Raw genomic sequence first — 14,727 nt, 5'->3', positions numbered from 1 at the left:
GTACAGCACTTTCAGTACTGTTGAAAATAATTCCATCACATATTGATAAAATCTCCTGCAAACATCTGTACATCTATAAAAGTAGAAAAGTGGAAAATTGTATCAAAACAGTACATGTGATAAACAAAAACTGAGTACTTCAGACACGTGCTTAGCCGTTTCCAGCTTTTTCTCCACTGATAATAGGGTTGTGTTACAAAATCTACTTATTGCATGTGTAGTGATAGTTGACGTGTCTTGTACTATCCAAACTAATCTGCCAGAATGAAAGGGCAGGGCACCCTGACCAGAGAGTGTGAATCAATATTAAAAGTGGATTAGGGTAATGAGGCAGAGTAGAGGTCCACAGCATGTTAAGCAGACATTGCACAATTCAGCAACTAATTACGCGAGCATTCTTCAAGGTTTGCCAATGCAATCTAACTCTCATTTCTTAATTTTAATTTCAAAGTAATGTAGATTTTCAGAAATGTTACTACTAATATCAAGCTGCTAAGTGTTTATATCATTTAATGCGACGAGAGCGCGGAGAGTACCGGAAAATAACGAGTGAGTTTTTTTTTCTCTTTCTAGCGTTCGGGACAGCGGCGAGTGACTGCGCAGGCGCGTGACGTCACTCGGAAGCGCGCAGGCGATTTAAAAGTCGGAGGTTCGCCTTCAGTTTTCTTTCCAGCGACGAGAGAGCGGAGAGTGCCGGAAAATAACGAGCGAGTTTTTTTTTTCTCTTTCTAGCGTTCGGGACAGCGGCGAGTCACTGCGCAGGCGCGTGACGTCACTCGGAAGCGCGCGGGCGATTTAAAAAGCAGACGAGCATATCCAGCGGGCAGCGTCAGAGCGGGCAGCGGAGTGAGAGGGAGCAGAGTGGGTTAGGCTTTGGCTCAACGGGCTTCGGCGAGAGCGGGAAAGAGGCGAGATTATAGAGAGGGGGTAAGTTATTAGTTTAGTTTAGTTGTTGAGCTCAGTGATATTCAGCAGTATGCATCTGGGATTAGTGTTGTGTTTGGAGTGTCAGATGTGGGGCCCCTGGGAGACGACCAGACTCCCTGATAACTACATCTGCGCAAAGTCCACCGAGATGCAGCTCCTCAAGGAACAGATTGAGAGTCTGGAGCAGCAGCTGGATGACCTTCGGTTGGTTAGGGAGAGCGAGCAGGAGATAGACAGGAGTTATAAAGAATATGTAGACAACACCTCAGTGGCGGTCCCCCTCAAAAACCGATATCTCATTTTAGATTCGGTTGGAGAGGATGACTTCATAGAGGAAGACCTCAGCAGCCAGGACCTTGGCACCGTGTCTGGTACTGTGGTCCATCAGAGGAAGCGAAATGCAGTGGTTATTGGGGATTCGATAGTAAGGGGTACGGATAGCAGATTCTGCGATACCGACAATGAGTCTCGGATGGTGTGTTGCCTCCCTGGTGCCAGGGTACGGGATATCACGGACCGTGTCGAGAATATTCTGAGAGGGGAGGGTGAGCAGCCAGAAGTCTTGGTACATGTAGGTACCAATGATGTAGGTAGAAAAAGAGAAGAGGTCCTGAAGGAGGAATACAAGGCATTAGGGAGAAGGTTGAGAAGTAGGACCTCAAGGGTAGTAATCTCAGGACTACTACCCATGCCACGTGTCAATGACAGGAAGAATAGAAAGCTCTGGCAGTTGAATGCGTGGCTGAGTGACTGGTGCAAGGGGCAGGGCTTCAGATTCTTGGATACCTGGGACCTTTTTTGGGGGAGGCAAGACCTATTTGCTAAGGATGGGTTGCACCTAAACTCCAAAGGGTCCAATATCCTGGTGGGAATGTTTAATTTAGTTGTAGGGGAGGGTTTAAACTGATCTGGCAGGGGGATGGTAACCAGGATGCTAGGTTACAAGATGCTAAGGTGAGGGAGGAAGTGTATAGAAACGAATCCATTGAGGATGGCAAGAAGGACAGGCAGGTGATAAGTCAGGATAATTTACTGAATAATAGAAGTACAACAAATCAGGATGTTAGGATACAGAATGTTAGGATCGGGGATGAGGATGTTAGGATACCGAATGTTAGGATAGGGGATGAGGTCTACAGGAACATGTCTATGATAGTAGGTAGCGAAGATAGTAAGAAGGATGGACAGGTAGAAAGTCAGGATAATCTGCTGAACAATAGAAGTACAATAAAATCAATAGCAGATACCAGTCTAAACGTACCATATTTAAATGCACGTAGCATCAGGAATAAAGTAGATGACCTAGTGGCACAACTACAGGTTAATAAATATGACATTGTTGCAATCACTGAGTCGTGGCTTCATGATGGATGTGATTGGGAACTGAATGTCAAGGGGTACACAGTGTATAGGAAGAACAGGCGGGTAGGCAGAGGGGGAGGTGTGGCCATGATGGTTAGTAGTGATATAAAATCAATAGAAAGGAAGGACATTGAGTCAGAGGAAGTGGAATCCTTATGGGTGGAGCTAAGAAATAACAAGGGTAAAAGGACAATAGTAACAGTCATATATAGGCCCCCTAACAGCAGTCAGGAAGTGGACCATAAGTTGCAGATTGAGATAGAAAAAGCGTGCCAGAGTGACAATGTGAAGATAATTATGGGGGATTTTAACATGAAGGTGGACTGGGAAATCCAGCAAGGCAGTAGAACTCAGGAGAGTGAGTTTGTGGAATGTCTAAGGGATGTTTTTCTGGAGCAACTTATTGAGGAGCCCACCAGGGGATCGGCTGTTTTGGATTGGGTGCTGTGTAGTGAACCCGAGGTGATTAGGGAACTAAAGGTAAAGGAACCACTGGGAACAAGTGATCACAATATGATTGAGTTTAGTTTCCAGTTTGAGAAGGAGAAGCTGATAACTGGTGTATCAATATTTCAGTGGAATAAGGGAAATTACAAAGGTATGAGAGAAGAGTTGGCCCAAATTGATTGGAGGAGTAAGTTAGCTGGAGGGACAGCGGAGGAGAAATGGAAGAAATTTCTACAGGAAATAAGGAAAATGCAGGATAGATATATTCCAAGAAAAAAGAAGGTTTTGAATGGAAAAAAGGCACAGATGTGGATAACGAGGGAGGTGAAGGATAAAATAAAAGCAAAAGGGGCGGCGTACAAAGTAGCAAAAATTAGTGGGAAAACAGAAGATTGGAAAGTTTTTAAAAATCTGCAGAGAGAAACTAAGAAGGTCATTAGGAAAGCAAAGATGAGTTATGAAAGGAAGCTGGCGGACAACATTCGGAAGGATTCTAAGAGCTTTTTTTAAATACATAAGGAATAAAAGAGAGACACGGGTTGACATAGGACCAATTGATACCGGTGCAGGAGGTATTATAATGGACGATAGTGAGATGGCAAGGGAATTGAATGAATATTTTGCATCGGTCTTCACTGTGGAGGACATGAGCAATGTGCCGGTTAGTCAGGAGTCTCACGAATTGGAACTGAGTTCAGTTGAGATTACTAGGGAGAAGGTGCTAGGAAAACTAAAGGGGCTTAAGACTGATAAGTCTCTCGGACTGGATGAGGTGCATCCCCGGGTTCTGAAGGAGGTGGCTGTAGAGATAGCGGAGGCATTGGCGATTATTTTCCAGGAATCGATAGATTCTGGCATGGTTCCGGAGGACTGGAGGGTAGCAAATGTAGTTCCGTTGTATAAGAAAGGTGGGAGGCAGCATAAAGGAAATTACAGACCTATTAGTCTGACGTCAGTGGTGGGAAAATTATTGGAATCTATCCTCAAGGAGGAGGTTACCGAATACCTAGAGGCGCAAGGCAAGATTGGACCTAGTCAACATGGTTTTGTGAAGGGGAGGTCCTGTCTGACCAACCTATTAGAGTTTTTTGAAGAAATCACAGGTAGGGTGGATAAGGGAGAGGCGGTAGACGTTGTGTATTTAGACTTTCAAAAGGCCTTTGATAAGGTGCCTCACAAGAGACTGATTAATAAGATGAGAGGTCATGGAATTACGGGTAGGATAACAGAATGGGAGGAGCATTGGCTGATTGGCAGGAAGCAAAGGGTGGAAATAAAAGGATCTCGTTCTGGTTGGTTACCGGTTACTAGTGGTGTGCCGCAGGGGTCGGTGTTGGGGCCGCTCCTTTTTACCTTGTACATCAATGATTTGGATGATGGAATAAATGGTTGTGTGGCTAAGTTTGCGGATGACACCAAGATAAGTGGAGGAGTAGGGAGCATAGAGGAAATAGAAAGGATGCAGAGGGACCTAGACAGTTTAGGAGAATGGGCAAGGAAATGGCAGATGAGATTCAATGTTGAGAAATGTGCAGTTGTACACTTTGGAAGCAGAAATAAGCGGGTAGATTATTATCTAGAAGGAGAGAAGATTGAAAGTACGGTAGTACAAAGGGACTTGGGGGTACTCGTACAAGATACCTTAAAAGTTAACCACCAGGTTGGATCGGTGGTTAAGAAAGCGAATGCTATGTTGGCATTCATCTCGAGAGGTATAGTGTATAAAAGTAAGGAAGTGTTGATGAGGCTCTACAGGGCACTACTGAGGCCTCATTTGGAATACTGTGCGCAGTTTTGGGCCCCACATCTTAGGAAGGATGTGCTGACGTTGGAGAGGGTTCAGAGGAGATTTACGAGAATGATTCCGGGAATGAAAAGGCTTACGTATGATGAGCGTTTGTCGGCCTTTGGACTGTACTCACTGGAGGACAGAAGGATGAGAGGGGACCTCGTAGCGACATTTAAAATGTTGACAGGAAAGGATAGAGTAGATGTGGCTAGGCTGTTTCCCTTGGTGGGCGAGTCCAGGACCAGAGGGCACAATCTTAGAATTAGAGGGTACAGTTTCAAGACAGAGATGAGGAGAAATTTCTTTACCCAGAGGGTGGTGAAATTGTGGAACTCCTTGCCACGCACAGCAGTGGAGGCCAGATCAGTGGGGGTGTTCAAGGAGGAGATAGACAGATATCTAAATAGTCAGGGTATCAAGGGATATGGGGATAAGGCTGGAAAATGGGATTAGAATAGTGGTTTTTTTTTTCCCCCACCCCATTTCTTTTTCCCTTTTCCTTGGAGAAGACTCGATGGGCCGAATGGCCTGCTTCTGCTCCCTTGTCTTGTGATCTTGTGATTCCAATTTAATTTTATTAATTCCAATTGTGATAAAATACAGAAAATTGTATCATGTTATTGCTGTTTATCAAGACTCAATGTCACCCTATTAAAGCAACTAAAAATAACTATGCCATAAGACATCAATAACATAATTGCAAAATATATCATTCATGAAGAGCAAAAAGAGCCAATTTGCTTTTTTTAAATATGGATCAACAGGAAGATTTGGTTGCACATTCTCACACAATTCTCTTAAGTATGTGACTGTTTTGATAAATATTTGAACTCTCACTCTCTGCTCTCTCTTAAAATGGTTTGGGAAGGCCATAAAATGTAAGGTTAATCCATTAAAATAAAGTTAAGGGAGCTTTGCATCATAGTCAGCACATAGCTCTTTACATCCGAGTGAAAGATCATGCACTCACTGAAGTGATAGATAAAAAAAAATCTCCCTTTGACAGCTGCAAAGCTCTCATTTGAAGTAATTAGTCAGACAGCATGCTTTAAAAAAAAGTTTGGACAAAGTCATGGTGTTCGGGCTGAACTCATTCTGCATTCAACCATCTGGGAGGATTCTTTCTTTATACAAAGTCGGAAATGAACTAACTTTAGTACATTAAAAGACCAAAACAAAATAGACTTAGAGGAAAACTGATGAGTAAAAAATTAAATAAGGCAAACAGATGACGAAAAAAAAAATGCTTCAGTACTCTTTAGAAAATGATATGTTTTGGTCAACTTTTATGCAAGATCACTAAATGAACATGCAAACAATTCTACAAAAAATCCACAATGCTCATTCTTTGAGATATTTAATACGTATGTAGTATCTGGTAACGCAACAGCTGAGTACTCAATTTCTTAACAGGCTTAAACTCTTCATTCTCTTCCAAAGGACTTTGTTCAAACATACCTGCTTAGGACATTGATTTTTGCAGGAATGGAGGCTAATTTTAGCTTTAACATCAGCTGTAGTGATTTTTCTAGAAGAAGAAATAAAGTGCATGATGTTGACAGAAAAATGTAGCATAATAATAGTCTTCAACAAGATTAGTTCACAAGGCAACAGTTTTGTGGGTCATTTACATTCACTATTCCAGAATATTAATCACAAATTTTCCCAAAAACAGCTCCTTAAATAAACGTAGATTATTCACTTCCTGTCCTTCAACATAATTACCGCAAAGGTAGGCAGACATCACACTCTTGAACTTGTTCCAGTTTCATTCTACAGTCACTTCTTAGAAATGTGTTCTTACATTTTTTTTCAACATCTCTATGAGTAATGGTGAAAATCTTAATGAGTGCAACATTTTCCAAAATACTTCAGTTATTAAATAAAAGGGATATAAAGAATATAATTTGGAGCACGAATAAACATGAAGCCCATTATTTTGTGTAAAGTGGAGAAGTATGAGACTTGTAGCATTGGATAAGCCATTCACCAGAGTCCCCAGCAGAGTCCCTCTCTTCACCCTGCCACAGTGCTGAAATGGCTAATGCAATTAAACTTTGCAAATGATCAGTCTCCAAGATGTTAATGGTTGGAGACAATTATTTATGTTGTTATTTGCACCAGGTTGAGCATTATAGAACCAGAAGGAAATATTTCAGATACAACAGGAAGACTGGAAAAGGGATGGTAGTTGCTGAGATGACAGAAGTGGGAGACAGCTTTCGGCTTGCGTGGAAAGGCACTAATGATACTATTAAAGATACAAGATCTGCCGAAGTGGAATGTGCAGATGGCCAAAAGTGAAGGAGTTAAAAGCAGTAGAGAGGCAAATGAAGGAAAAAACTCTGGTTAGATGGCAAAAGTAATGGGAATGGAGAAAGAAAAAACATGTAGAACAAGTGCAAGGATGTGATGGTCTTTTCAGAGGCTGAAACAACAATACAGAGACCAAAAATGGCAAAAGCAAATGGATTATCATGAATTTGTTTTCTGCCCATTTCTCAATTTGAATTAGCAGATAATTCAAAATATGGAATTTCAATCACACAAAATGCTACCTGTAACCTAAAACAAAAACTACTTAACAGTTGACTACAATAAAAGATGAGACAGAGGAAGGAAAATTGTGAATTTAAAAGGAGAGGGGCTGGGAGTCCAGTTGATGACAAAATCAAACAAGGATGCAGAATTGCTCAGCTTCGTACATGGAGCACAATTTCAGCAAAAAAGTTCATGCACGGTTGTGGGAGACAAATAATGAGATTTTTCCAAGTGAAAGATGTGAACTAGAGAAGAGAGCTTGAATGAGTAGGATTTGGAAGGAAAGAACCGAGGTTGCAATGGAGATGAAGGCCATTACTCAACTACGATGGCTTGGAAAAGACAGGTGACAAATGTCTTTTGGATGAGGGGGAGGTGGCAGTGGGATAAAGGAGGTGGCGTGGCAAGAAGGGCTCTTAATTGTTGCTAACTGGATTTAACCAACATCATGCAAGCAGGTTAGAAAGCATTCAGAATGGCCTGATGCACTTCGCTAATTGTTCTCTCTCCCAGGAATAATACAAGTAATTAAGTTTCAACATACATGCATTCCACGTAGAGGGTTGCCATCTTGCAATGACATTTTGTTCTGATCATCTGTGAACATGGAGCACATGCACCTTCATGACATGGCAGACTGCATGGGTGAATGCAACCAGGTGGTCGAGGATAGCTACATGCTTCTTCACACACTTGACATTCTTTACCAGCCTATTCGAAATAGAAAAAGGTAACATTCATAAATTTACTATAATTTATGATAGGCGCGTGCAGAAGTTCAACCTAGTTAAAACGTGATCAGTATTATTGATTATCACATGATAGACTAAGTGGATTGATAGCATCAGTTTGTGCAGAAAGGAAGTAATAGGTTAGCCGGCACTTAAAAATTATGTGTGGAGAGTCCAAAACAAAGACTCCAGCACATTAAGATCACTGGAATGTCTCACTAAAACACTTGTAGAGCAATATTTCAACTCTCAACTGTGAGATTGTGGCCTTTAGTGAAAATACTCACTCAACTCCTTTCCAATTCCCAAATAGTGACTAATCCTTTGCCTCCCAATATACCTGCTGCTTTCCAACAAGAAAACAGAGTTGCTAGACTTTTTTTGAGCATTCCAGCAGAGTTTTACATTACACTAATGACTCAATGATCTTATTAAACTGCATGACAACCGTTTGCCAATTCTGCAAAGCGGCCAACTCCTGCAGAGAGGAAGACAATTTCCATGGCCAAATCTCTTCTCCAAATGGGAACTTTTGAATGTGAAATTACACCAGGATACATCAATGATACATTCAATTTGAAAGACATCATATCTGGGTTTCATTACATTAGCAAATTAATATAATTTTAGTATTATGACATTACTACAACTGTAGCCACATGTGGCTACAGTGATACAGGTTAATTTCAACATCAAACACAACATTTCCCAAACAATGCAAGTAAACATACTTGACATTACATTATAAGACTATTTATTCAAGGAAGTACTCACAATGATCATGTAATACTAAGAAAGTCTAGTTCCGGCATGGCATTTTACCAATTTAATTAAAAACAAAACACATGCATGCCCCTGCTGAGATCACATGATTGCTTCTGCTCGTGTTTTACACTGCTGCCTTGCTTAGCACCACATTACAGATTTATTCACTTTTCTTCACTCCAAACACTTACAGGTACTTACTTCCCTGTACTTGTTTAAAAAAAAGACATCTGCTTGAGCTATGCACTGCTCTGCTGAGAGCCTAGTGTGAAACCCTGTCCTCCCAACTGCTGCATACTGCTGTGCCAGAACGTGGGTGTGAACCTCAGTCCTCTGCTGAGACTGGGAGCTGCATCCTGGTCAGTATGGTGAGTGCTGGCCATTGTCATCGATTGGAAACGCCTGCTCCATGTGATAGATTCCCCTGGATCTGAATGTCCCTCTCATCGTCTCCTATTGGATATGATGGAAGCTGCTGTCTCCTCAGCTGGAGTTTTCTCTATGACCAGGCTGCATGGCTTGCCCCAGCCTGCCCAACACCAACCCTTGGAAGCAGCCCCTCCACTCCAAGCCACGTAGTGATTCGTTGTTGCAGGAAAACCAGCTGTCCTCTGGCTCCTGGCACCCATGTCCAGATACAGCAGCAGACAGCAGCTTTAAAGGCAAGGTTTCATGCCATGTTCCTGTCAGTAACATCTTTCACTATATTATGCACATCTCTTTAATGCTACCACTGATTCTTTTAGCAGTCTTGTTCTGGGAACTCACCCCAAGCACCAGGTCAGGTACCAGTGCATTTAGAAACCAAAAATGTAATTCACTACCTATGGACTTAAATTGGCTTTTAAAATAATCAATGTTTCAAATAATTTTTAAACCCTATTTGGACATTTTATTTTTAGAAAACAGGGATCAAGTCAACAGCCCTGGATTCAATTTCTGTGTCCTTTGGAAGGGAAAAGGGGGCGGAAATAAAAAGAACAAATCTTATTCTCCCAATTTCACTACCTTTCATGGTTCACTGAACCTGGATTATTGGTTGGGGGCCCCAGAGGAGGAATACCGAAGACCTTCCCATCAGGCTAGATCTGTTGGAAGGTGGATCATGGGTCAGAAGGGGCCAAGACAGTATGAGTATTTAAATTTAATTTGAAGTTTTTTTTGTGTGGGGCAGATACAGTAGCAATGTCTCTCCAGGCCGCTTTGAATTGCTATTGAGCAGTTATCTACATCAGGGGGCCAAATCTTGCAATTTTATGCCAAGGGATTTACCAACTTTATAATGATCTATCAAAAACCTTGAGTTTAACAAGACCCTTTCCAGATTTGACAATTCATGCATCAAAACAAAGACATTTAATAAACAGCCACAAGATTATATCAAAGTAATAATTAAGCATTAAGTTTCAGCTTCATGGCATCTTGAAGACCAAAACTATAATTTTGTTTGGAGATCAGAATCAGAAGATGCAATAATTGGTCGGAAAAGTGGACATTGAGACACAGTATCAGTAACAATCTTACTGAGTAGCGGAACAAATATACAAATCTAAGAAAGGGAACCTTGAATATTACCCATCCTTCTCAGCCTAGAATTGAACGGTTAATTTATCTTCCTAATTCTGAAATATATATTTTGTATATAAATTATGAATTATCTGCAAAATACCATGAAAATATTAAATGCCTACCTCATCTGTGGAATCTACTTTTTAAAATTAGTACTTTGAATGTTTAAAAGACTTCATATGGGTGGAGAAAGTTTAAGTGTGCAGGAAATAAAGTGAAGCAATTGTCCCTCAAAAATAAATAGATTTAGTACCACAGATCATGAAGTGGGAGTGGCAGTATTTGTGCAGTAGTGAATGTATGCTACAAAGAGGACTGATGTGCATTGGAAAGAAGCTCATGGGGAAATGAAAAATAAACAGAGAGACCGTTACATTAATGTGATTTTCAGACTAATTGCGGGTAGGCAGTGTCATGATCAGTCAATCTATAAACACAGAAGGGAGTGGGAATAAGATTATCGGTCTGAGAGATTTTAGTTATACAATTGTTAATTATAACAAAGAGCAAGTAAATGGGCCTTACAATTCCTAAATTATATGCAGGACTTCTTCAGTCAGTATGCTCATTTGCCTGCATGGGGGGAAAAAAGAATCACTGCTAGATCTAGTTATGAGTAATTAACAACATCAGTTGAAGAAGGAAAAAAAACTTGAATAGTACTGTAGAAGGTGTAACCAAAATATAACAGCTAGATCATGCTCGACAAAACCCAAACTTTGTGTTCACCTCTGCAGGATCCAGGCTGTCACGTGGCTCCCAATGTCTTGGGAATGTTACTGCTGAAGCCATTCGACAAAGTGGAACAGTCTATGACCAGCAGATGGCCTAAGGCAGTGGACCCTTGAAGGTTGCCCATTGCCTGCAGACCCACCCATGTGAAGTCAGGCCTTTAAGACAATAAATTTAAGTACATTAAAGTTAATAATTTGAATTTTAATTAAAAAGGAGAGAAGGCTGGATCTTTTGCTTATCTTTTCAAATGAATGGGGCCATGCTAATTCTGGCTGATTTCAAACTGTGGGGCAGATACGAAATGTATCCAGTCCCTCAGCTCAATACGACCAGGAGATTAGGTATAGTGTCCAATAGTAGAGTGGGAGATCAGATACTCATCTGACCTCCAACACGTTCTGTACCTCCATGCTGTGCGTACAGTCAAAGCACTGACACATGCACTGCAGTAAGTCCCACAGAACCACCAGCTAAAAATCAGCAAGATTCCAGCCTGGCTAGAATTTAAGATTCAAGCAGGAAGGAAAATAGCACAAAACACAAGCTTTAAATTGGTACAAGACAGTTTTGCTGAGTTGATGATCAAGCTAACCAAATTGAATCTAAAAATTCAAATCCTACCATACGTCAATTGACCTCTCAATTTGCAATCTGGCAGCACAAGAACACTGGTTGCCATTATTACCCAGCAGCTTCACTCAGAGCTAATGAAGTCAAAGTGGAAAGAATAATTTGCATCAAGACTGCTGATCAACAGAGTTAATTTATTATTAAAAAGATTGTTAAACAAAACATAAATGAATACCATTAAAAAGAAAACCACAAATATCAATACAATGTAGATAATGAAGAGATTAACAAAACTATAGAGTGGCTGTGTGGAACTCAAAGGAAGCTCATCTGTGTAAATACAAGTTGGCCAGTTTAATATCTCTGGCAAGAAAAAATTTGGAATCTTTAACATTATTAAACACCTAGATAATAAAAAAATTAGCAGTTAGTATAAATTATGGAAAGGAAGGTCATTATTTGCAAATCTGATAGAGACAGAAAGATGAGAGAAATGAAATTATTTGGTGTACTGTACAAGCTTGACTACATGGCATCTATGGGAAATAGGGGAGGTGGTGCCAGTTAATCAAATATATTGATTGATCAAGAATTAAGTATGGTTTCCATAAAATCCATAATAGTAAAGGATATAGAATATGACAAACGAAATACTGGATTCTAATGGACTCACCAATGAGTTGACAAGTGGCATTACCCACCAGGCAAAAGATAAGTAATGCATCATGGCAGGGCACATCTGTTTACTCCTTTGGCATTACTCCGACATCAGCCCAGGCACTCCCTTAGACCAGGTGCTCAGATTTTGCTCAAGTCCTGCCTCTAAAGTGCCAGTTACTAAAGAATGCCAATGAGTGAAGTACTGATAACCAAGCTTTCGTTTCATGAAAATTCAAAAGGAAATGGACATGGACAATAGCACTAAATAGCATTCAGTTTGAAGATTGCTTCCATTCATTAGTTTTAACAGAAAGCTCGTGATAGGGCATCTAAATTTGCAAGACATATTTGCCATTGAGAAGCTTACTAAGTGGGGGTAGTTGGACATCCTCACTGAAGTAAAAAGAATAAAACATGTTTGAGAAATGTAGAAAACAGGAAATTATCCAAGAGTGAAATCTCAAACAGAAATTTTACAAATGTTTTCACAGAATTCAAAGTATAATTTAGAAAAATATTAAATACAAGAACAGCCTTTTAACTGCTCAAGAATCCTCTCTGTATGGACTTATTACCTGTTGCTCATCATTTCCATCCACAATGGTGACTGCATGACATTCCATTGCACATGTGTGATTCCCACAGGCCAAGCGTCGTCCACAAGACCTTTTACAGGAATACGGCCCTGCTGCATGACAAGGTAATGGGCTTATCTGAAATAAAAATTAAAATCATACATCACCACTGTCTTACTACCAAGGAAAATTTTAAATAAAATAATGCTTGAGGAATACAAAGTCATATACATTTTCACATTTTCATACAACTTCAAAATTATTTTAGCTGTGTGGGTTAACTTATAGGTAGCCTTGATTAGCATAGCGCAATGTAAACATGGGCCAGCTATGTGGCCAGAATCGGGGGTTGGTAACATGGGTCAGGTGTGTGGTTAGAGCCAGGGGTAGGGAGCGTGATTAGTTGTGCGGCAGGTTCAATAAGAGCATGGATAGGTATGTGGCTGAAGCCAGGGGTCAGGAGCATGGTAGGTTTGCAGCCAGAGCCGGGAACAGGTATGCGGCAGGGCTAGCAGCCAGTATGAGTAGTGAGTGGGCATGCACTTGGATGAGTGGGACCAGCATGGGTCCCCATCTTGATCCTTATGTGCAAGTATCAATTCCCATGCAACAGAGCTTGGTCTCCAGTTGTTTTGGTCCACCTTACAGTGGATCAAGACCTTGCTATTTGAAGCCCGTGATAGCTGGTGTAATAGCTACCCTAACAGAAACCACACACAGGCAATTTATACTCCACAATGTGAAGTTCAGGATGTGGAATAGCAGTACCCCCATGGACAAGCTCTACAGCAATGCTTTGAGACTGACATTGGTGCACCGAGTGATCTACATTGGACAGGAGATAACCAGTTTAATGAACAAAGCTGTGGTTACCCATTCTTCTGGAGGGGCAAATCAAGAGGCATGCTGGAGAGAGCTTCACCATCAAAAATATACTGCCTCATGGAGACTCTCTCTATAGAATGTCTTATCATCTTCCAGCTCACTCCACCATAAAGCAAACACACTATGGTCTCAGTATATACGTCCGAATCCTGAAAGTTACACATGACATCAAGAATGACTCCTACTCTGACCCTGAAATAATCCTGAACCTCATTCTAAAAGGAGACAGATTGATCTTCCTGGACAACTTCAATGCTAGGGTTAGAAATGAACGCAAGATACACTTGGCTTCAACAACCAGGACTGGCTTGATGAAAATGACCACGTGGTCAAGGAGTAAACCAACCGCAAACATAAGGTGTTCCTGGATTGAGGTTCCACCTGTATTAAAGGGAAAAGAAACCACTCTACATGCATCTGCAGGTAGGTGTACAATAGAAAATGCATGACCTAACAAATAGACGACAGATGGAGTGTAGAAGGCTCAGCAATTCACTGACAGCCATAACATGCATGGGTTCTTCAGCAATGCAAAAAACCACCTATGGCCTGAACACCCAAGGCCCCGCCCCAAGATGCTTATCATTGCAGCATCACTGAAGCCCTAATATATCCTGCTTTTCCCAGTGGCCCAAGAGCCAAGAACAGAAGTAAACTCATCAGGGATAACTCTACACTTGCTGGAAGCAATACTGCTAAGACCCCCTCAATCATGACTTTGTCCTTGACATGTCCACTACTGACTCCATCCCACAGCAACATATTCAAGTCAGCCTTGCCACCACTCCTGATTGACAAGTTGTCAAGAAGGCCTTATCTCAAATCAAAAATAACAAGGCCTCAGGGACAATGTCTCCACTTAACCTCTAAAACTCAGCAGCAAAGAACTTTAGTCACAAATCTAAAATTTCAAGAGGAGGATATTATCAGGGCTTCAGTGATGCTGCAATGATGACCATCTTTAAGAAAAAGACAAGTGTGACTGTGGTAAATACAGAGAAGTCTCCCTGGTGTCTGCCACAGGGAAAGTTATCACCAGGGTTCACCTCAACCACCTTCTCCCTGTGGCCAAGGAGCTGTTCTCCAAATGACAGCATGGGTTCTGTCCATTTAGCGGCAAAATAGATGTGATCTTCACTACGGGCAACTCAAAGCAAAAAAGCAGGGAGGG

At 41.1% G+C, this 14,727-nt stretch overlaps 1 protein-coding gene across 1 annotated transcript in view; it reads right to left on the bottom strand.

Annotated features, from left to right (window-relative positions):
• nfxl1 (nuclear transcription factor, X-box binding-like 1) overlaps nucleotides 1-14,727 on the bottom strand; it is an 81,011-nt gene that overhangs the window by 21,849 nt on the left and 44,435 nt on the right. The window contains exons 16-18 of the mRNA XM_052039882.1: nucleotides 12,672-12,809; nucleotides 7,611-7,777; nucleotides 5,984-6,053 (exon numbers count right to left, since the gene is read on the bottom strand). Of these exons, the coding sequence (XP_051895842.1) occupies nucleotides 5,984-6,053; nucleotides 7,611-7,777; nucleotides 12,672-12,809 (375 nt within the window). The remainder of the gene's footprint in view (nucleotides 1-5,983; nucleotides 6,054-7,610; nucleotides 7,778-12,671; nucleotides 12,810-14,727) is intronic.

This window comes from Pristis pectinata, chromosome 2 (genome assembly GCF_009764475.1).
Source record: "Pristis pectinata isolate sPriPec2 chromosome 2, sPriPec2.1.pri, whole genome shotgun sequence".
Taxonomy (NCBI): domain Eukaryota; kingdom Metazoa; phylum Chordata; class Chondrichthyes; order Rhinopristiformes; family Pristidae; genus Pristis; species Pristis pectinata.
This window is presented reverse-complemented; position numbering and strand designations above follow the sequence as displayed.